The 24,895-nt window shown below is 41.1% G+C and overlaps 1 protein-coding gene across 5 annotated transcripts in view; it reads left to right on the top strand.

Annotated features, from left to right (window-relative positions):
- The window catches only part of EPHA7 (EPH receptor A7), a 316,908-nt gene that overhangs the window by 266,512 nt on the left and 25,501 nt on the right, over positions 1-24,895 (top strand). For 3 of the 5 annotated variants that reach the window (XM_068231180.1, XM_068231181.1, XM_068231178.1), the window contains exons 10-12: positions 6,644-6,757; positions 15,408-15,593; positions 15,963-16,024. In XM_068231180.1, coding sequence (XP_068087281.1) covers positions 6,644-6,757; positions 15,408-15,593; positions 15,963-16,024 — 362 coding nt within the window. Of the gene's footprint in view, positions 1-6,631; positions 6,758-15,407; positions 15,594-15,962; positions 16,025-24,895 lie in introns of all 5 variants that reach the window. The other 2 variants (XM_068231179.1, XM_068231177.1) reach the window with 1 other exon arrangement.

The raw sequence follows: 24,895 nt of genomic DNA, 5'->3' as shown, positions 1-24,895 counted from the left end.
GGTTACTTCTAGGTGCAGGTAGGGAAGTGTTAATGTAAGAGGTTACAATAGGCAATAGTGGATCTATTTCACAAAATGAAAATTTGGCATGCGCCAAAATTTCCATTTGCTGATTTTACTTGTAGGCGGTGAAGTTGCATGGGTTGATATTTCCGTGGTTTTATAGTTAAATTTTCCGCAGTGGCGAAATTAGTATTGTTTCAAACAATATGTCTGTTGTTGTGCTGCTCCTGGTGCCCGGTAATGCTTTCAGTGCACCAGTAGTAATACCCTCTGGAATGTTCCTGGAGGTGTCGCAGTAATGGAACTGTGACTGTTCCTTGGGGACTAGTTATGTCCCCTTTGGTGTAGTGGTTGCCTTTTTGGTGATTCTATGAAACTATCCCTGGTGGTATTTGGTAGGAATGTATAGTATGGGCATACTTTGCATACTTTTCAGTTAGAGATCACCCTTTAACCCGACCATTTGCTTGCATAGATAACTAGGTGAACCAGACAGTGTAGAGTAGATAGATCTATGGCTAGATATACACATTTACATTTGTTTGAACAAAAACAGACATCATATCATTTGGGGGTATTTTATGTGCTCTACTAGCTTGAAGTTGCAATATTTTCTATACAGTACAGTACAGTATATGTAAGAAAGTTACATGTGTGAAGGAAGAAGGTTGCCCAGGTATTATTCATTCAGATAAGCTAGCAATGCAATAATAGCAAGATGCATTTATGAACTTTAGCCTAGCTTTATTGTTGTCCTGCATTACAGCACATTCACATCATTACCAGATTCAAAGCTCTAAGCAAAGTATTCTTGGAAAAAGCCGGATTTTATTTTTTGCTGAACTAGTGTGTCAGCGTGCATTAAAGGGAAGGCTTGTGATTAATTTAATCTGACTGCATCAGCAACAATGGAACACAGTGGTCACCAGCTATTTACAGTTTGTTTTGCTTTATTGTTCTTTTGTATAAAATAAATTTTCAGGAGTATGAATGCCCTTTTATTGATTTTTTTTTTCCTTATGGAAAAAAGCATTAAACTTGGTTTAGCTATACCCACACCGAACCTTAATTTTCTATGCGCTTCCATCTTTCATTGAATCAAGCTCTTTTAGAAACAATAGCTCTGTTTACGAAAGCAATGGCAATTTACATTTTTATTTCCTCCCATGGTTTCCTACCAACAATGCCTTGAGATCCCAGCCAACACTATTTCGTGTTGGTATGCCAGAGTAGCTCTCTCCTGTCAAAATGTTTTATGACAGCTTGAATAAAGAACCATCGGAGGCCCATTTGAGATGCACAAGGTTACTTGGAATCCAGGCCGCTTATCATAGAAAACGAGAGTGTGGCTCATACTCCATCTGCCTGCCTGAAATCACATTGTAGGAGGTTAACCTATTGTTTCCTATGCCATCCCACTCTCTCCTGCTTATTGCTGTATTTCAGACTCGCCAGCAGATAAGAGCAAGGTATTGATAGCATGAAATAAAAAATAAGTGATTCAATTATGCAAGTTAATTGCCGACGCTCCATTCAAACTGTTGCTTAGCAGTGTCTACACATTCTGATTCATTTAAATGAGATAGAAAAGCAAGTGTCTTAAGAAGACATTAATTTATGCAGTGATATTTGTTTTTTCTATTACATTTCTTTCAACATTAAAGTTGTGATATATATATATATATATATATATATATATATATATATATATATATATATATATATATATATATATATATATATATATATACTGTAAGAACAAAAAAGGTGCATTTCCTGGATTCCAGGAATGTATGAATGCATTTATATTCATGCAAACAGTCACAGTAAACCTGGTGCCCTTTTTTTTTTTTTGCTCCCCTCCCCTTTCCCCCCTCAAACGTTCCATTAAAGGATTCATTTAAGAAACTGGCCTGTCTAAAATCACATCAAAAAAGGAAAACAGTGTTTTGTTTCAGATCTCAAGCTCTTGACTTTAACCACAGCTTGCATATAAATGTGTTTTGTTTTGCATTAAGAAGATCTTTTTTTTTTAATTTACAAACAGCATAGTCTGAAGATTGCAGTACTTTAAAATTTGTTGACATTTATATTTAAGAGCAAATGGTTTATGGAGTTATTGCATCTACAAATGTAAGCTCTAAACCAGCTCTTCATACTTTTGATTTATTCATACTTTTATTTTTCTTAGCTTATTTATTCATTTTTTTTTTCAAACAATCAAGTTGTTAGAATCCCTTTATAGTAAACCCCAAGGTACTGGGAAAAGTAATTTACTATGTCTGAAGTGTACTATATCAGAAATGGTCATACTCAAGCATATAAAGTATACTATAGTACGGTATCTTCATATAGTCAATAATTAGGAGTCTTTTTTTTTCTTTTCAATGCCTCAGCAAGCAAGCACAGACAATGTTTAAGCTAGATCAAAGTGCACAGTGCTCAATATGCAGGAATGTGCATGTAATAATCATGCAATAGCTTGCAAAGGAAGCATAATTAATGCAGTTAATGCAGATATAGTACTGATAGTGTGCTCCTTTGTCCATATTTCTGTTCAGCCTGGATGATAATGTAGTGTTGCAGCCATGCACAAGCAAGTCACAGATGACAGGCAATTCCCTCAGTAATCAGGCTGCAGCTTACACCGGAATCATAGGTCTCACCAGCTGGTGCTTTTGAGGTAATCCACACAGGCCCAGTGTAGTGTGCAGATAGTGAGTAGTTTACAATTTGTTTCCAGCCTGCCCACCAACCATGGCTCATAGGTCCCCGACTGAGGCATGCTTCTGCACACTTTCCACTATAGCTAGACAAATAGCAGGTTTACTATATTAGACTTTCTATTATATCAGTGTTTAATATACCAGGCTTTACTCCCATATACTTATAATAGTGCTTGGCCAGGACCTGGGCATTTATTTTACTACACCCGAAGTTTTACTGTATCAGAGTTTACTTTAAAGAGATTTTACAGTATACTGAAAATATTTTTCCTGCCTATGAATCATTTATGCAGTAATACAAATGATCAATGTATTTGCCATAATTGATATCATAAATGAAAACAGAAAAGGGGAAATGACTCTTGGTTATGTCATTTTGCCCACTCAATAAACACCATAAAAAACGGATAACATGGTCATGTGTCACATCTGCTTCCAATTTTATGCCTCGTAATTCTGCCTGTAGGAGAAATCATGAAGGGGAATTTGACCATCTGTTTGTAAGAAAACTGAGGTGATCCCCTTTTCTGTATGTGATGGACCAGGCAGTCACGGTTTAAGTCTTGGCTGTACCATCTCAAAGGGCCAAGAACAACCCAGTCCCTTTACATGCAACACTCTTGTACTTGTACTGAAATATCAATCAGGCTGACACTTCATACTGCAACCTTGGTTTTAGTATTGTAGAAGAAATCAGGGCACTAGTCTAGTTGAGGAGACCCACAGCCGCTTACTGCTAGGAGTAATTTGGTCGCAACAACTAAATTTGTAAGAAATAAGGGGCACTACAGAAAACACTATCCACACCACCAACTAAATAGGTTTGGTAAACTTGCCCGAAGGCCAGGTCCTGGTGTGCAATTTTAGGCTTAGTGTTTCCCGCTGTGTTCTCTGTGTCTTACAAATTAATGGACATGAACTAATTGCCGCAAGCAGGGAGTGGCTCTTGGTCTATGGGGTTTCCCGCTTGGTCACCTCAACTAGAGTAGCGCCAAAATCAGATTGCCAAACCCATGGCTTTGCAGACTGTTGTACTCCTTAAAGGACAACTGTAGTGAGAAGGCTGCCATTTTTATTTCCTTGTAAGCAATACCAGCTACCTGGCTATCCTCCTGACCCTCTGCCTCTGATACTTTTAACCATAGACCCTGAACAAGCATGCAGAAGAACAGGTGTTTCTGACATTGTCAGATCTGGCAAAATTAGCTGCATGCTTGTTTCTGGTGTTATTCAGACATTGCTGCAGCCAAATACACCAGCAGGGCTGCCAGGCAACTGGTATTGCTTAAAAGGAAATAAATATGGCAATCCCCATATACCTCTCACTACAGTTGTCCTTTAATGCAGTATAGAACCACTATTCTCTCTACTGGTTAGCAACAAAATTCTCCAACATGCAAACCTACATTGAACATGGGAGGGATAAAAACATATCCAACCAGAGTCTATATGAAAATATAGGGTTGTTTGACCTCTGTACTCGACAGAGGGAGCGATCTTGGCAATACTGATGTAAAGTATAGACAAAGTATGTTAGTTGGTGCTGCTCCTTTAAAAGCCACTCTGAGTGGTGAAGATATTTGTAAAGGACAAGGGGAAAACAGGAGGGGGAGGGGGAGAGCGCACTCAATAGACAATTTGAGAAAACTGGTTAGCCAACCGTGGAATAATCTCACCTGAGATTCTTGCCGATTAGCCCATATGGGTTGGTCGGCTGAAGAGCTTTTGTCCCACTCAGAACCGGGGACCAGGTCTTTCCAGCGATCTTCCGCCACAAGATGTACTGGCACATATGCTTCTCCGTCCACTGAACTTCAGTCCTGGATCAGATGTATTTCCACTCCTCGCAAATGCTACCTACCGCTATAGGCGGCCGCATTTATAGGAGTGTCTGCACAGAGGTGTCTTGGATGTGCAGGAGGGACCAAGTTTGTGCCTAGATTACTCCACGCAGCTCTGTATGCTTTACACTTGTAAGCCACAGGCTGCAGGAGCTCTTGGAGCCAGGAGCTGGCTGTTTGTGTGAGGGGTAATTGCTGAGAGAAACTCCATTCTACGTGTCTTGCACAAGCAAGCAGCAGGCACCTGGAGGTAAGTTTGTGAGCTGACAAGCAAGTGCGTGGTAGAAAGGATAAAAGGCGGCTGCCATGTAGTGTAGTTAAAAGTATTTATTCTAATAAACAGCAACGCGTTTCCGAGAGCTCAACTCTCTTTCATCAGGCTAAAATTGAGTGCGCTCTCCCCCTCCTTTTTTCCCCTTGTCCTTTACAGATATATGAAAATCAAGGCATCTTGGTACAAGTTTGACATAAGGTTTAGCTTTACTTTTCATACATGAAAAATTATCATTTGCAAATAATGAATAAAGTTAGAATGATTGCAGGTTTGAAATAACTATGGTCAGTGTTACACTTCTAGGAGGATGATTATGGTTTGGCAACAATAAAAAGTAGTGGAAGGTTAGTGTTATCAGCAAAAATTCAAAGGTTAAGGTCAGGTTCTGAAAACGGGTAAGGTTAGGCGATGATGGGGCGTGGTAAAGCTGGTCATTTTCTAAACAGAAGGGTTGAGATGTTAGACAACTATAATGAGAGATAGGCTTAGTGGACAATGGCCTCAATTCACTAAGATCATGCTGGAGATAATAAGGCAAGAGAAAACTTACCTCCACACAGTAAGAGAGTTATCTTATCTCTTCATTCCTTATGTTACCTCTTCTGTAGTTAATTTACCTCCTCTGTAGTTAAGTTACCTCCTCTGTAGTTAACTTACCTCCTCTGTAGTTATTTTCACACACAGTTAATGAACAGCCTGTCTTTAACTCTGGAGTTATTTTAAGTATTAAAGAGTTAACTTAAAGACAGAAGAGTTAACTTTAGGTTTGCCTGAGGTAAAATGTTTCCTGAATACTACATGCCTTATCACCATGGTAACAACTCTAGAAGAGTTATTAAAGACAGGAGATAAGCTTAGTGAATTGAGGCCAATGTGGGTTGGGTTCCAAAATGAGGGGTTAGGTGATCATAAAGAGGGTTAGTGGTAGAAAATGAGCTGTTTCCAAAAAGTATGTCAAAGCCAAAAAGAGTTCACTCCAAAGTACAACAACTGTGTTAATTATTTAGCTGATACTGAAATCTTCAGTGACTGTTGGCTTTGGTTGGTCCAATTCCTTTCTCTTCCTGGGTGAGGGGAAATCTGCATGACAGGAGAATCTTTTGCTGTTCATTAGGTCATTATTTGCGATTAAGATTTTCCTCCAGCCCCAACTGCTGATGTTAATTGTTCAGTGTTTTCCTTTAGAAAACATATCCTTGGTGTGTATATGTGTAAAACAAAATACGTAAATTTTGCCTTCACATCCGCTATAAGAATGAGAGGTTATATTACCTTGCGATTATGGCTGTGTATTGGATACACATATCTTTTTATGGCCTTCAAATGTTAAACTGATTCTCATCACCAATAGGCATGAGAAAGAATGAACAGTTGGTGACCACATTACCGGGTGATTGAGCTGCTACCTAATTTAGGAAATTGGATATGTAGAAATTAAAAAAGTAAAATGTGTGTTTTTGAATGATGTCTCAGCTAGGCAGCTTCATAAAAGTAATTTTCCCCGCAGCACATAAATGTTTCGGTAACAGTTGGGTTACTCAACAAATAACATTGTGTTATATTGGTATGCTGAGCCTTAACGTTCTTCCTCTGGATCTTGTTTAATATGCATGTGTACACATATTGCTGATCATGCTGCTTTTGCACATTATCTTGATTTTTACATGTATTTGGCTTCATGAACGGAATACCTTCTGCCTAGCAGCTCACTGTATAATGACATTCCTAGCTGACTGCACAGTAAGTGCATTTCTTCATCACTGTTCTGCTTTCTGACATCATTACAGTTAAATTTCCAGGCACCAAAACCTACATTGACCCTGAAACGTATGAGGATCCAAATAGAGCTGTCCATCAATTTGCCAAGGAGCTAGATGCATCGTGTATAAAAATTGAACGCGTGATTGGTGCAGGTAAGACAGAGGTGTCTGTTTTATTCAGCATTTCCATTTAGCTAAGATTGAATCTCAAACCTGATATGACAGGCAAATAATTGCAGCTCACATGCTGCACATTTCCTTTTTAGCAGTGCTTCTAAATGCATGTGGGCTGTGCTTAAAAAATATTAATGTCCTTGTGAAAAAATCCTGGGGATCAGTTTGTTTGAATTGTGTTAAGGTGGCCACTAATGATCCAATCTTTTTCATCCAATCTTACCATTTCTATGTAATATAAGGTAACTGCCTGAAGTATCCATTCAGTATATTCACTCAATTTACCCTTAGATTTGGTAAGATTGGATGAAAAAGATTGGATCATTAGTGGCCACCATTAGGATGATAGAGATGCTAAAGTTGATCTCCAGGCAAACAGCTATATGGTTAGAGTACAGTATGTGAAATGTGCTACTTACCTGATTTGTAATTTTTTTGTATCCACTCCTGTCCGTTCTTATGGCTCAGCAAAAGCAGCTGTGTGCCCTCCCCCTTTTCCTTTCTGGTAATTAGTGAAACAAGCTAAGTACAGTAAAGCCACCCTCATTACTGGACAGAGTTTATGAGCAGCTCACTGATTGGCTAATCCTTTTGCTGTGTCCGTTACCAAAGTCCTGTTGTCAGACCAACACCAACACATAATGCATTTAATTTGCCCCCTGCCTACTACCAGAGTACCAGTCAACATGATGGTGTAATGGTTAAGGGCTCTGCCTCTGACACAGGAGACCTGGGTTCGAATCTCGGCTCTGCCTGTTCAGTAAGCCAGCACTAATTCAGTAGGAGACCTTTGGCAAGTCTCCCTTACACTGCTACTGCCAATAGAGCGCGCCCTAGTGGCTGCTGCTCTGCTCTGGCGCTTTGAGTCCGCAAGGAGAAAAGCGCAATATAAATGTTATTTGTCTTGTCTTGTCTTGTCATGAATTGTATTGCTAGATATGCCCACAGGTGTTTTTGTGTTTCCTACAGTGACCAATGAATCTCACTTTGAAATGCTTGAGTGTACCATTCCCCCCTTGAAGTACAATCCTTCTTGAAGTTTAAATCTGACCTCCTAACCTGTAAAACCAATATTCTTCCCTACCTACAGTAGTTTGCAAAAGTATTTGGCCCCATTAAAGTTTTTCACATTTTGTCATATTACTGCCACAAACATGAATCAATTTTATTGGAATTCCATGTGAAAGACCAATACAAAGTGGTGTACAGGTGAGAAGTGGAACGGAAATCATGCATGATTCCAAACATTTGAAAAAAAAAATAACTGCAGTGCGGTGTGCATAATTATTCAGCCCCTGAATCAATACTTTGTAGAACCACCTTTTGCTGCAATTACAGCTGCCAGTCTTTTAGGGTATGTCTCTACCAGCTTTGCACATCTAGAGAATAAAATCCTTGCCAATTCTTCTTTGCAAAAAGCTCCAGCTCAGTCAGATTAGATGGACAGCGTTTGTGAACAGCAGTTTTCAGATCTTGCCACAGATTCTCGATTGGATTTAGATCTGGACTTTGACTAGGCCATTCTAACACATAGATATGTTTTGTTTTAAACCATTCCATTGTTGCCCTGGGTTTATGTTTAGGGTCGTTGTCCTGCCGGAAGGTGAACCTCCGCCCCAGTCTCAAGTCTTTTGCAGTCTCCAAGAGGTTTTCTTCCAAGTTTGCCCTGTATTTGGCTCCATCCATCTTCCCATCAACTCTGACCAGCTTCCTTGTTCCTGCTGAAGAGAAGCACCCCAGAGCATGATGCTGCCACCACCATATTTGACAGTGGGGATGGTGTGTTCAGAGTGATGTGCAGTGTTAGTTTTCCGCTACACATAGCGTTTTGCATTTTGGAAATCTATGTGTAGCCTAAGCCTGCTTTAAATTTCTCAATAACTTTATCCCTTGACCTGTCTGGTGTGTTCTTTAGACTTCATGGTGTTGTTTCTCCCAATATTCTCCTAGACAACCTCTGAGGCCGTCAGAGAGCAGCTGTATTTGTACTGACATTAGATTGCACACAGGTGCACTCTATTTAGTCATTAGCACTCATCAGACAATGTCTATGGTCAACTGACTGCACTCAGACCAAAGGGGGCTGAATAATTACGCACACCCCACTTTGCAGTTACTTATTTGTAAAAAATGTTTGGAATCCTGTATGATTTTCGTTCCACTTCTCACTTGTACACCACTTTGTATTGGTCTTTCACATGGAATTCCAATAAAATTGATGCATGTTTGTGGCAGTAATATGACAACATGTGGAAAACATCAAGCGGGCCGAATACTTTTGCAAACCACTGTATACTCTGATCTTTATCTAACCCTAACTAATACTCACCTTTCATAGTCTTTCCTGCCCGCAATAAATTGAATCTCCACTGAGGCCATGATATTAGGTGCATTCTGAGTTCTTAATAGCCAAGCCAAGAACAGGGCTTGGCATTTTGTCTGTGTGATAGATGTACATTCAGCACCAAAAATGCCTCCTGACACCTAAAAACAGTACTGCTGTCATACTTGGATCTGTTGCCATAGTCCAGTGGTGCAAGTTTTAACTGATCTGGCTGGTAATAACTGCAAGGTGATTTATGAGAACTTGTTTTTGCATAATTTGTTCAAAATAATGTTGTGTGGAGCACATAGTAAACTGTGTAGAAACATGGTCTTTCAAGATATGCAGTTGCAGTGTCCCTGCTAGCAGTAAAAAGCTAGAAGTCGATAATATTAAACTCAATTTTAGAGACAGTCGGAGGATTCAGTTTTCACATTACCAAGGTGCTGCTTCAGTATTCTCCTTTCAATCTCACTAATATCTAGCACTGCTTTTTTAATTAACGCAGCTTACTACATCTGTAACCTCTTGAGGTAAATCTTCTCAGGAGACTCTGCTTACTGTCACTTATATTTGAGTAGTATTTTTTAGTTCTTTCTCTTCGGTGCTCCGTTTTTTTTCTATTTCATTTTTTACTAATCTTTTTAGTATAATATACAAATTCTTAGTTAAAGGATAACAGGGCGTTACATTGCATGGTGAGAAGCGAAGCAAAATCAACTGCATAAAACTTGCATTACTTTGTCGATTAAATGTTGTTATGCAAATAATACAGAAACATAAAACTGATATAAAAGTAAAATATACCAAAGAGAAAAATAACTTTATCATTTTATATACATGGAATAGGCAAACTGAAAGGAGAGAAAAAAAATCCGGCCGTATAGTGTATGGAATTATAAAATATTGGGCCTGGTTCACAAAGCGGTGCTAACAGTTAGCACCCTGGTGAAAAGCCCTTTATCACGCCTAAACTCAGTTTAGGCATGATTAGTTTAGATGTGATAAGTTTAGGCATGATAAGTTTAAGCACCAACTGGGTTAGCACCGCAGTGCACAGCTGATCAAAAGTTTTGCGCTAGCAAAATCTGGTGCACTTTGCATAGAGTTTAACCTCCTTAGCGGTAACCCCGTGTCTGACACGGGGTAAGCCGCCGGAGGGTGCCGCTCAGGCCCTGCTGGGCCGATTTAAATAATTTTTTTTTTGCTGGACGCAGCTAGCACTTTGCTAGCTGCGCCAGCACCCCGATCGCCGCCGCTGCGCGCCCGATCGCCGCTATCCGGTGCGGCGCGCGGCCCCCCCCCCCCCCAGACCCCTGCGCTGCCTGGCCAATCAGTGCCAGGCAGCGCCAAGGGGTGGATCGGGTCTCTCGGTGACGTCATCCCGCCCCGTCGCCATGGCGATGGGGGAAGCCCTCCAGGAAATCCCGTTCTTTGAACGGGATTTCCTGATCGCCTATCGCCGGAGGCGATTGGCGGGGCTGGGGGGATGCCGCTGAGCAGCGCCTATCATGTAGCGAGCCCTGTGCTCGCTACATGATTTAAAAAAAAAAATTAAAAAAAAAACTGCTGCGCTGCCCCCTGGCGGTATTTTTCATACCGCCAAGGGGGTTAATGGTGCTGCTTTGCGTGCGGGACTTTGCGTGCGATCTAAACTTATCTAAACTTATCATGCCTAAACTTATCACGCCTAAACTTATCACCCCTAAACTGGCTTTTCACCAGCGTGGTGCAATAGTTATCACGCCTAAAGTCTCTAACTGGGTTAGCACCGCTTTGTGAATCGAGCCCCTTGTCTTTAAAGCCCAACTAAACCCACCACTGAACAAAGCAAATTCTAACAGCAATTAAGTCAGTTGGTTAATATAAACCATGTATTTAAGCAAGTGAGAGGCAGTGTGTCATTACCATAGGCTAATTGTGCTTGCTTGTGCAAAACAGTATGCATCCTCTCCTCTATGGATTCAGCTGGTGGGTGGCTGTGTCAGGTGTGACAATGTGACACCCAAAATAGGAAGAGCAAAAGTTGCCTCTCTACATTTTCCAAAATCACTGCATTACATTGGAAACCATCAACTCGCGCTGCTGTAGCAGCGGCTTAAATGCAGCACTCGCACGCTATGCGTGGAAATGCTGTGTACAAACGAACACAGAACATTTATATCGCGCTTTTCTCCTGGCGGACTCAAAGCGCCAGAGCTACAGCCACTGGGATGCGCTCTGTGTAGCATGCGGTGCTAAGATACGGGTGCTCCCTTTAAAAGTACACGCGCTCCTACAAGGTACCTTGCGCTCCTTCATATAGCGCGAGATGTGAAGTATCATGATACTTCACAACTCACAGTACATTAAGGAGCGCAAGTTATCTTGTGGGAGCGTGCATACTTTTAAAAGGAGAGCCCGTAACTTAGTCGCGCTGCTGCCTTTTAACTTGTGCTTCTGTAATAGCAGGAGTTGATGACTCAACCCCATGTGTATGGTCAACAGAAATAGGTAGTGAGTAATTGTAAGACCCCCATTTGGTCACAAGAAGTTAGAGTCCGGTAAAATCTTAAGTCTGGATAGGTGCAAAGCTGCTCAATAGGTATTTAATTTGAAAAGTTTAGTTCGGAAGCTAATTCTTATTATTTACCCTAATCAGCACGATTGCTGTGGGAATTTACTATGTGCAATATTGGGTTTAGTTGGAGGTTAATTTTATCCATAGGTATTTAACAGCCTTCATTTGGTACTTATAAGGATGGGAGTACATGTATGCCCCATAAGGTAGAAAGAACAGAATGGGGATAACTCATTCCACCACTTGCTTGAGATACATGTACAACCCCAGGCAAAAGGGTCACTGATGCAATATCAGCCTTTGATTCTGGCCAATTAGTCATAGTTATGAATTAATGACCACACAACATACTTTTTTGTTGTTAATATACAACTCTGACTGCTGGGCTTGGTTATTTTCCCCATACCACATTGCTTTTCTATGTCAGTTCAGAGTCAAGCATAAACACCACGGGTGCAAGAAATTACAGTGCGTTCGCTCATGTAAGAAATAAGCATGCGAAGGTGTCTTTGTATAAATATATTCATTACAAATGCAACCCTCCATGTAAACAAAGTAGCAAACTATGTTTCTTTCATCTTTACAAATTTGTTCATGTATGTTTGACAGTGGGATTCATATACGTAGTTTTATGGAGGATTAATTTGCGGTTATAAAGACTAAATTATAGTGTGCATAAATAAGGCAGAAACATCAAGCTAAAAGCTCAATTCAAAAAAGATAACTCACTGTGCAAACACACGAACGCACACTCTACATATTAACAATAATGACACACATCTTTACTACTTAATATGCCGTTTTTGACAGACAAATACGTCTGCCGCCCCAGGCAACCAAAGTAATGAATGTTAAAAGCCAAATTGCTTCCCAGTACACACATTTAGGCTATAATTATATAGGACTAAGCAAGTTATCCTGTGGACAACTCTATTTAGATAAATCCTACAGGTGAAAACAGCTAATCTCATTTCCATTTCCTGACTTAATGTATAATTGAACGAGAGATTAAAAAACAAAAGTACGTTGTTATTAGGACAGAGATATTAAATATCAGGTTCAGTGTGAACTGACATGATGCAGTGTTTAATTCTGGTGGGATAGGGAACGTTAAATTATACAGTGTGTATGTCATTTTCTGAAATCTGCGATAAGACAGTTTCACAACAACAGGCCTTATGAGATTGTGCCACTTCTCTGAAATGTCCTTTTGTTTATTGTCTGTGATTGCAAACCTGGGGCCTGGTACAAAAATCTTCATTGTGATGGCTCCGTAAGGTAAACCACAAATAACGCACGCAGCATTCACAAACACAGCCGTACTGATGTACCGAAAGTCAAGTGCCTTTTTATGTTATGGCTCAGTAAAAATTTATGAGCAGTAAAGGTAAGGCACTAAATCTTATTTATTGTTGTTCTTTCTTAGTAGATGTCTGTGGGTGCATTGCAGAAAAGGTAACCGGGTTTATTTAACCTACTGGGATTTCGTTTAATTAACCACAACTTATTTCCGAGAATAAAATATGGTTTCACACATCACTTAGCATTATCAGGGGTTTGTTTAAACAGTATATTAGATTATAAACATCACACTCTCAAAGTGATTTACTGCAGGGGATGTACAGTAAAAAGCAGTTTAAATTACGTTGTGATAAAAAAAACAAACCTCTCTCGTGTGGTTGAGTACGGCTGTGAAACTTAAGGTGGATCTCGAAGTGCTTTGTTTACTGAGCACTTTTAAGTCCACAATAATACACCTGACACTGTGGGAAGAGGTGGGCATTGTTTATATAAGAATAACATGCTTATCTGGGAAAATCAATATTTACTTCTAGGTTATGCTCAGTTCTTATTGCCAGTTCCAGTAGGCTGCTCCTACATTCCCCAGAATATGACTTCTCTCACCTTTACTGATTCCTTGATCCGCAGACCGCCCTCTTTTCCACATACTTCTGTTACCATGCTACAAATGGTGGAGTGGGTGGGGTGGAAATGTGGATAAAGCCTGACATACCGGGTTGTTCTCTTCATGGGCTGTGGATGTAGGATGACATCCTCGCACTCACCAGTCACAGGGGTGAAACAGAATGGAGAGGATTAGAAGCATCTTCACTCACCGGTAGGTGGGGTGGAGTAATGTAGTAAGCATACTGTAATTACTGTTGTTATGAAGAAAATGGCAGGTATCATCTAAGCTTCTCCCTAATGATGGTTGTCCCAGTCATGTGCAAAATGTACTATACAATAATGATGCATGTACCCATGCTTTGGATAATATGGGCAGAATCAGATTACCGTAAATGTATTTTAAAGCTAAATTGTAGTCCCAGTTATAATCAAAGTAATGAGTGGCTGTCGCCTCCTTATAACAGTAATTCCGTTCATTTAACCTTACAGCATCATATTGTGATTAATGATTAAGAACGCTCAAACATAACTATTTCGTTTTGAAACTGTGCTGTATTCTGAGAAAGATACGACGAGAGAGTTCAGTTTTGTCCAACCTACCGGTGTTTTGGACTATTTATTTAATCCATTAGCAGCTGCAAAGAAAATATCTTGCTTGAGATAACTGCACTGCTTTTGACCTCACCCGGCACAACTTGTCTTGCTGTAAATTCTTGGAATACTTTGATGTCTCTCTGCTAGCAGAGGATGTAGAAACGGAAGCATAAGTCCACTGTTATTGTCTCACACTGCCCCCTGGTGACAAGTGGCCATACATACACATTACAGCAGTACCAATTAGTAGCAAGGAAATGTAACACATAAGAAATTAAAAAGATGTGCTAAAATAAATTGGCCTGGAGCACTTGCAAGCCTCTGAATAAATTGACTGCTAAAGGGTTAAAGTCTTCACAACTCTAGATGTGCATAAGTAGCTCTGAGTAGTGTCCAACCACAGCTCCCATCATATGTAATAATGAGGCTGCCAGAAAGGACATTACTTAAACCAGTGATGAGCGAAAATGCAAATATTCTTTTCGCCTAATTTTCGCGAAAATAAATACTATTTTCGTTTCGAAAGGCGAAAATTCGCCGAATATTTTCGCATTAATTTTCGCCTAAAGTCCGTTTTTTCGCGTTGAATATCTAAGCCACCTTACAAGCTAGAATCACCAAATTTGCAGGGTATATTAAGGAGATATGTGGGTACAAGAGGAAAAAGAAATTTTTCAAAAAGACCTTATAGTTTTTGAGAAAATCGATTTTAAAGTTTCAAAGGAAAAAAGTATAAATTTAAATGCAGTAAATGACAGTTACTTAAGCAAACCTAGAGGTAGTGTAAATGTACTAATAGCAAAAGAAAGGGCCAACTGCCAAGTTCAAACTGCCAAGTGCCAAGTGCAAAGGGCCAAGTGCAAGGGCAAAGGGCCAAATTTCTTTTTCCTCTTGTACCCACATATCTCTTTAATATACCCTGCAAATTTGGTGATTCTAGCTTTTAAGGGGGCTTAGATATTCAACGCGAAAAAACGGACTTTAGGCGAAAATTAATGCGGAAATATCATTGCGAAATTTCGTCTTCGGCGAAATCGAAAATGGGATTTTCGATGCGAAAATGGCTTTGGCGAAAATTCGCAAGCAACACTGACTTAAACCACTAACTAGGTTTAGAATGGGAGAATCATTGGCAGATAATCCTGTTCATATATAGTACTGCAAAGAATTGGATACAAAAAATGAGTGTTGTTTACTCACAGAGTTTGTTCTTCCTCTCTCTCTTTCTTTTTACATTTTTGTAGGGGAATTTGGGGAAGTGTGTAGCGGTCGGCTGAAACTCCCTGGCAAACGAGATATTGCAGTTGCCATCAAAACCCTTAAAGTTGGCTTTACAGAAAAGCAAAGAAGAGACTTCCTGTGCGAAGCAAGTATAATGGGCCAGTTTGACCATCCCAATGTTGTTCACTTGGAAGGAGTTGTAACCCGCGGTAAGTACAGAACTACTTTGAACCCTTTAAAAGCTTTAGAAAAGTGTTTTCAGTATGTCTATAAATACTTATCATGTACAATTAGATGTTATTGAAATGACTAAACAAAGATAGGCTTTTTCTGTCACCTACTTCAACCATGCTTGTAATAAAGCCTTTATATGGAATGAAAATTCAAAGTGCTATCTCCTGTTTATACTGATTCTGATTATTTATATGTTCAAATTATTTCCATGCTCTGCCCAGATGTCTTATTACCAATTCTGCTAGTCCCTAAATGATAAACTCTAGAAAGATGTTTCTTATCAAAACTGATGTTGACTTGAGAGTGGGGAGGTTTCACAAACATTTACTGTTTCATGTTTTTAGGGAAACCGGTAATGATTGTAATTGAATTCATGGAAAATGGAGCTCTAGATGCATTTTTAAGGGTGAGTGCTGTTCATACAATATTCAGGAATGAATGTTTAATGTTTCGTAAATATGCATGGAATATATGTTTACTTTTACCTTTGCTTCAGTTATATTGATTGCTATGTAATAGGAAACCCATTGCTTTAATGTAAACATCAGCTTTTCAAGCAGTCTCCTGGTCTGAGGTCTTATTTCCCTGGCTAGTAAGGGAACAAGGATGGTCCCTTGCTGAATTTTAGTCATATTTGTTCTCCTTCCACATGTAGTGATTTCTTGAAAGGTTATGTTTAAAAGAGACTTCACTAAATGCCAAGAGAGTAACATGAATATTCTAATCTTTATAGCATAAATTATATTATAGCAGCGTATGCTGAAATATCTAAAAATGTTTCTTTATTACCTTTTCTTACAGATTCAAATAAATATTAAAATTCGAAAGAATTCCTCAATAGAAAAACCCTCTTAAACAGTTATTTCCTTTATTAAAATGTTTACATTTCAAGGTTATAACTGTAGCAATAGCAGACTCTGGGACTGTTTTATGGCCCAGCAGCGCAGGAGACACACATTTATCTGGCTATATGTTTGCAGTACAATATGACTGGTAGTAAAATAATCCACAAATGCTGGCACAGGTTTATCAGAAGAATTACTCTGAGACTGATTGTTTTTCTGCTGAGCTAGAGTGGCAGCTCCATGCTACTGTGCAGGTGCAAGCCACATGCGCCTGCGCAGTGTGGGCGAGCTCCATGGAACTTCAGGGGTCCTAGCACTGGACCAGAAGACCACATGGGGAGCCTATGTAGGGTCCAGAGAATTTCCTCTCCTGAGGTAATTATCTAATTGTTTTACTTTTAGGATCTCCCAGGTTTACTTTAAATAACATCCAAAGGGTTGTCTACCTTTATTGTTCTATGCTAAGTCTTGACACCCCTGTTTAACCACTTGCCGACCGCCCACTGCACAGAGGCGGCCGGCAAGTGGATCCCACAAGGACCGCCGCATGTACAATTGGCAGCGGTCCTTGTACGGGCATGGGCGGAGCGATTGCGTCATTTGTGACGCTCCGCCCCCCTCGCGCTGTAACCCGCCGGCCGTTCGGAAGCGCCGGCGGGTTACTAGCACCCGGATCGCCGCATACAAAGTGTATAATACACTTTGTAATGTATACAAAGTGTATTATACAGGCTGCCTCTTGCCCTGGTGGTCCCAATGTCTGAGGGACCACCAGGGCAGGCTGCAGCCACCCTAGTCTGCACCCAAGCACACTGATTTCCCCCCCCCTGCCCCCTGATCGCCCACAGCACCCCTCAGACCCCCCCCTGCCCACCCCCAGACCACTGTCACCCCCCTAATTATGCATCAATCACTCCCTGTCACTATCTGTAAATGCTATTTTTTATGCAATAAACTGCCCCCTGCTCCCTCCTGATCACCCCCCACCCCTCAGATTCTCCCCAGACCCCCCCCCCCCTGTGTACTGTATGCATCTATCCCCCTGATCACCTGTCAATCACCCATCAATCACCCCCTGTCACTGCCACCCATCAATCAGCCCCTAACCTGCCCCTTGCGGGCAATCTGATCACCCACACCAATAGATCGCCCGCAGATCCGACGTCAGATCACCTCCCAAGTGCAGTGTTTACATCTGTTCTCTACCCTAAACACCCACTAATTACCCAGCAATCACCCATCAATCACCCCCTATCACCACCTGTCACTGTTACCCATCAGATCAGACCCTAATCTGCCCCTTGCGGGCACCCAATCACCCGCCTACATGCTCAGAATGCCCTCAGACCCCCCCCCCCCCCCTTATCAATTTCCCAGTGCATTATTTACATCTGTTCTTCCCTGTAATAACCCACTGATCACCTGTCAATCACCCATCAATCACCCCCTGTCACTGCCACCCATCAATCACCCCCTGTCACTGCCACCCATCAATCAGACCCAAACCTGCCCCTTGCGGGCAATCTGATCACCCACCCACACCATCGCCCACAGATCCGATGTCAGATCACCTCCCAAGTGCAGTGTTTACATCTGTTCTCTACCCTAAACACCCACTAATTACTCATCAATCACCCATCAATCACCCCCTAGGAGACACACATTTATCTGGCTATATGTTTGCAGTACAATATGACTGGTAGTAAAATAATCCACAAATGCTGGCACAGGTTTATCAGAAGAATTACTCTGAGACCACCTGTCACTGTTACCCATCAGATCAGACCCTAATCTGCCCCTTGCGGGCACCCAATCACCCGCCTACACGCTCAGATTGCCCTCAGACCCCCCCTTATCAATTCGCCAGTGCATTATTTACATCTGTTCTTCCCTGTAATAACCTACTGATCACCTGTCAATCACCTGTCAATCACCCATCAATCACCCCCTGTCACTGCCACCCATCAATCACCCCCTGTCACTGCCACCCATCAATCAGCCCCTAACCTGCCCCTTGCGGGCAATCTGATCACCCACCCACACCAATAGATCGCCCGCAGATCCGACGTTAGATCACCTCCCAAGTGCATTGTTTACATCTGTTCTCTACCCTAAACACCCACTAATTACCCATTAATAACCCCCTGTCACTGCTACCCATCAGATTAGACCCCTATCTACCCCTAGGGCACTCAATCACCCGCCCACACCCTCAGAACGCCCTCAGACCCCAACCCTGATCACCTCACCAGTGCATTGCTTGCATCTATTCCCCCCTCTAATCACACCTTGAGACACCCATCAATCACCTCCTGTCACCCCCTAGCACACCTACCCATCAGATCAGGCCCTAATTTGCCCCGTGTGGGCTCCTGATCACTCGGCCAAACCCTCAGATCCCCCTCAGACCCCCTTCCGATCACCTCCCCAGTGCATTGATTGCATCTATTTTCCCCTCTAACCACCCCCTGAGACACCCATCAATCACCTCCTGTCACCCCCCTAGCACTCCTATCCATCAGATCAGGCCCAATACAACCTGTCATCTAAAAGGCCACCCTGCTTATGACCGGTTCCACAAAATTTGCCCCCTCATAGACCACCTGTCATCAAAATTTGCAGATGCTTATACCCCTGAACAGTCATTTTCAGACATTTGGTTTCCAGACTACTCACGGTTTTGGGCCCGTAAAATGCTAGGGCGGTATAGGAACCATACAAGTGACCCCATTGTAGAAAAAAGACACCCCAAGGTATTCTGTTAGGTGTATGACGAATTCATAGAAGATTTTATTTTTTGTCAAAAGTTAGCGGAAATTGATTTTTAATGTTTTTTTTTCCACAAAGTGTCATTTTTCACTAACTTGTGACAAAAAATAAAATCTTCTATGAACTCGCCATACACCTAACGGAATACCTTGGGGTGTCTTCTTTCTAAAATGGGGTCACTTGTGGGGTTCCTATACTGCCCTGGCATTTTAGGGGCCCTAAATCGTTAGGAGTAGTCTAGAAAACAAATGCCTCAAAATGTCCTGTGAATAGGACGTTGGGCCCCTTAGCGCACCTAGGCTGCAAAAACGTGTCACACGTGGTATCACCGTACTCAGGAGAAGTAGTATAATGTGTTTTGGGGTGTATTTTTACACATACCCATGCAGGGTGGGAAAAATCTCTCTGTAAATGGACAATTGTGTGTAAAAAAAAATCAAACAATTGTCATTTACAGAGATATTTCTCCCACCCAGCATGGGTATGTGTAAAAATACACCCCAAAACACATTATACTACTTCTCCTGAGTACGGCGGTACCACATGTGTAGCACTTTTTTACACCCTAAGTGCGCTAAGGGGCCCAAAGTCCAATGAGTACCTTTAGGATTTCACAGGTCATTTTGCGACATTTGGTTTCAAGACTACTCCTCACGGTTTAGGGCCCCTAAAATGCCAGGGCAGTATAGGAACCCCACTAATGACCCTATTTTAGAAAGAAGACACCCCAAGGTATTCCGTTAGGAGTATGGTGAGTTCATAGAAGATTTTATTTTTTGTCACAAATTAGCGGAAAATGACACTTTGTGAAAAAAAAACAATTAAAATCAATTTCCGCTAACTTGTGACAAAAAATAAAATCGTCTATGAACTCACCATACTCCTAACGGAATACCTTGGGGTGTCTTCTTTCTAAAATAGGGTCATTAGTGGGGTTCCTATACTGCCCTGGCATTTTAGGGGCCCTAAACCGTGAGGAGTAGTCTTGAAACAAAAATGACCTGTGAAATCCTAAAGGTACTCATTGGACATTGGGCCCCTTAGCGCAGTTAGGGTGCAAAAAAGTGCCACACATGTGGTATCGCCGTACTCAGGAGAAGTAGTATAATGTGTTTTGGGGTGTATTTTTACACATACACATGCTGAGTGGGAGAAATATCTCTGTAAATGGACAATTGTGTGTAAAAAAAAAATCAAACAATTGTCATTTACAATTTCTCCCACCCAGCATGGGTATGTGTAAAAATACACCTCAAAACACATTATACTACTTCTGAGTACGGCAATACCACATGTGTGGCACTTTTTTGCAGCCTAACTGCGCTAAGGGGCCCAAAGTCCAATGAGCACCTTTAGGCTTTACAGGGGTGCTTACAAATTAGCACCCCCCAAAATGCAAGAACAGTAAACACACCCCACAAATGACCCCATTTTGGAAAGTAGACACTTCAAGGTATTCAGAGAGGGGCATGGTGAGTCCGTGGCAGGTTTCATTTTTTTTTTGTCACAAGTTAGCTGAAATGGAAACTTTTTTTTTTTTTCCTTGTCACAAACTGTCATTTTCCGCTACCTTGTGACAAAAATAATATTTTCTATGAACTCACCATGCCTCTGAGTGAATAATTTGGGATGTCTTCTTTCCAAAATGGGGTCATTTGGGGGGTATTTATACTATCCTGGAATTCTAGCCCCTCATGAAACATGACAGGTGGTCAGAAAAGTCAGAGATGCTTGAAAATGGGAAAATTCACTTTTTGCACCATAGTTTGTAAACGCTATAACTTTTACCCAAACCAATAAATATAGGCTGAATGGGTTTTTTTTAATCAAAAACATGTTTGTCCACATTTTTCGTGCTGCATGTATACAGAAATTTTACTTTATTTGAAAAATGTCAGCACAGAAAGTTAAAAAAATCATTTTTTTGACAAAATTCATGTCTTTTTTTGATGATTATAACAAAAAGTAGAAATCGCAGCAGCAATCAAATAGCACCAAAAGAAAGCTTTATTAGTGACAAGAAAAGGAGCCAAAATTCATTTAGGTGGTAGGTTGTATGAGCGAGCAATAAACCGTGAAAGCTGCAGTGGTCTGAATGGAAAAAAAGGGTCTGGTCCTTAAGGGGGGTAAAGCCCGCGGTCCTCAAGTGGTTAAAGAATCATAACCAGGCATTTGTAATAATCTAAATCTCTATTTCAGAATTTCTTTTATGGTGGAGATTTACTTACATAGGGCAGACATTTGCCTTTTATTGCATTTAAATTGCCTTTACCCAGCTTTTTTCACTTCTTTGACTCTGTGTGAGACTAGAAGGACCCCACAGTGGCTGTCTGTTTTACTGTCTGACTTAAGGGCTTTACTTGCTTTTTACCATCACATCACAAAACCTTTGGTCGACTGTTTAAAGGGTGTTCCTGACAATCTGTAATCATTTTTATGAGTGCCTGGTATCACTTAAAGGAAACATCAAGCATTATATTTTACCCCACGAAATACTTACTGGGGGCTTCCTCCAGCCACTTGAAGCAGACATGTCCACGCCGCATCTCTGATCGCAGCTGGCAGCCCGGGGTCCACGCCGTGTGCGTCGTCGTTACTGCGCCTACGCGAATCGCCGATGTCAACCAAGTCCACGTTTTCCGCAGCGTACTGCACAGGCTTGGAATTACTGCGCCTGCGCAGTACGCTGCGGAAAACGTAGAATTGATTGAAAGCAGTGCAGGCGCAGTAGAGGAGGCTGGCCTTGGCACACAGTGCGGGGCCCGGGCTGGCGGCAGCGATTGGAGATGCGGTGTGGGACATGTTGGATTCAAGGGGCTGGAGGAAGCCCCTTGGTAAGTATATGATGGGGCAGCATATAATGCTTGATGCTTCCTTTAAGTCCAATGATAATACTCCACTCAACATAACACAATCAGTGCAAAGAGTCTTTTCTTCAGAAGCAGAAATTGTGCAGAATATGCCTTGAGCAGTCCATACATGCACTGACCTATAGTGTATCCATTCACTTTGATCATAATTGTAATTCATTTATGGCAAAAATGTAAATTACGATTAGACAAGATGGAAAGTTTTGGTCGATTGGACGTGACAGGGGCGTGGTGGATGGCCCATAGCGTTGCACTGTATAACGCTGTGGTTTTATAGAAATCTATTGAAAATCTGTGTGCAGTGTATAGGGGGGATTCCAGCCCTCTCTGATCACATTCAGATCAGAGAGTGATTGATTTGTTTGCCTTTGATTTGTTTGCCTCATTGGGTATCAATTTCAATGTGTATGGGCACCTTTAGCAGGATCAGCCCTGTGTGTATGAAAAACAACTTCATTCTGATAACAGTGTAAAGTAGATCTCTAGGATTCTGAAACTTTGGACCTGATGCACTAAACTCCTGTAAAGTTGCCATGCACTGGAAGTGCACAGCAATTTTACCGTTAGTAGCCCAGATGGAGCACCGGCCGTTATCCCATTAGCACCACACGCATGAAAGTCTGTATGCAGGAAAGGATACTTTCTATGATACTCCATTTGTAGGAAAGGAGGCAGTGGCTGGCTGGAAAGCACAGGAAGAGAAGGTTATGAGGATGGGGTGGTTATGGATCAGTGTCTACCTTTAAAACAAAGATAAAAGCATTGCAGGTAGCTTCAGTTCATCTTTCAAGAACAAAATCAATACAGAATGCAGCTTGCATATGCACAGTGTAACAGTTTATGCTGTACAGTCTGGGGTTGACATACCCTAGTTCACCCTTGTCAGTATTGTAAACCCAGCCAGACAGGTAATGTAAAAGTTGCATAGTGAAAGAAAAAATTGGTTCATGTGCAATGCAAATTGTGATGCATTCTGCACAGTATGCATTTAAGAAACACAAGCCTGAACTAGGGCTTTAAAAAATTGTTTAAAATAAATGATGTAGGTACATAGGATTATTAATCAGGACCTCGTTACAGTTATTTTGCTTAGAGTATGCCTTTCACTTTGCTAGCAGAAAACTGTGCTTCAGATCTGTCTTATAGATTTCCTTCCAAAAGTGTTTAAGTCTTATGATCATCCCTTTAATGCCACTACTAGTGTTTGTTTTATGCATTCAATCCCAATTCATCATGGGTAGCAAGTGGATGGCTTTTGAGGTGGCAGCCAGAATTACCTCACTTTCATGTCCTGTCTGCTGTTGTAGAAGTCAGCATACCCATTTACTTGACAGGACATTGATTTCAAAGTAACAGTGTTTTAAACGGCGTGATCACTAAACTTAAAGACAGTGTAGTTTCTTGTATCTAAAGTATTTATTCCTTGTGCATAAGTCGGAAATGTGTTCAGTCATGCTGTTTTGATAATGTTGTTATTGCTGTATTCTCACTTGCTTTGCTGTGACAAGTTTAATAAAACTTACGAAAGAAATTGCTCTTAGGAAAATACTGAGGGCTGAATGAAAGTTAATTTACAGAGTGCTGTATTTCATTGCAACTGTATAAGTAGATCTGATTGATCAAGATACAGACATTCAGTAGGGCTTGGACATGCACAATCCATCTCACATTGATCTCTGCTGGAACATGCTTCTTTGGCCATTAATGTTCTTTTCAGTGAAGTAAGGAGGGAAAGCATAGTATCCATAGCACTGAGGCTGAATGCAATCGAGATGAGCTGAGGTAGTCCAATTCAGCCTCAGGGAATGGTCCTGTGTTCCACTTGCCAAGTTCCTCTGTTTGGCCACTGCCTCCTGTGGGTCTTTTGTCTTCTCCAGGTCCTGGCTGTGGTGTCTTCTGGGTTGTCCTCTGTTGCTGAAGCTAGTTAGCTAGTCTAGTCTCATTCTCCATTAACCAGTAAGAAGCGTCATATTACCAATGTAGACTGTGACCAGAACGAGCACTTCTAGAGAGGGTGCAGAATGCCTAGTACTGTACTCTGAGAAGATGGAAAAATAATGACCACATAGAGGTGCCAATTGGTAGAAAGACAGAAAAATAGCTGTAGCAACCCCCTCTCCAGTGCATTCTGCTCTATATTACACAATGATTCAATGATGCAATATGGGGGTCCCAGTGGCTCCATATGGAGGGGGGCTTGGGGGATGCTACACTGCTCTTTCTGCATTGATCCACATATAAACCAAGATTTGATATGAGGACATTTTAGGCAAAAAGACATCATGTTAAATACAGTATACTGTACACCAGAAAGAGGTAATTATCCTCTCTGGCCAACTTACAACTGTGCTGCATTTGTTAACAAACTTTTATTTCATATATTGCATGATTTGTTGTGCTTATTTGGCAGTCATTTTAATCAATTACATTAATTAATATTTTTAAGTTTCTATATTGATTCACAGCAGACATGAGGCATAAAGCAAAACGTAAAGTTAACAGCAAACTGTGCAAACACAAACAATTATTTGCCTCCTCTACTACACCTAGCCATTCTGGGAAGCTGCACTATCTCTGATACAACCAGGAGACTGAAATGCAAGGTATACACAGTGACATTTTCCATCAGATCGACAAGTCAAAATGATAACGAAAATTATTCTGTGCAGTAGTGATGTGAATATTGATCCTGTTATCGATTAAGCAGATCGGACATGTCAGAAATGACCCATCGATCTGATGGAAAATTGCATTGTGTACACTTAGCATAGGGTGGTGTGTAGGCAATCCCCT

Source organism: Hyperolius riggenbachi, chromosome 4 (assembly GCF_040937935.1).
Source record: "Hyperolius riggenbachi isolate aHypRig1 chromosome 4, aHypRig1.pri, whole genome shotgun sequence".
Lineage (NCBI taxonomy): Eukaryota > Metazoa > Chordata > Amphibia > Anura > Hyperoliidae > Hyperolius > Hyperolius riggenbachi.
The sequence above is the reverse complement of the archived record's forward strand: the minus strand, read 5'-3'. Positions and strand labels throughout refer to the sequence as shown.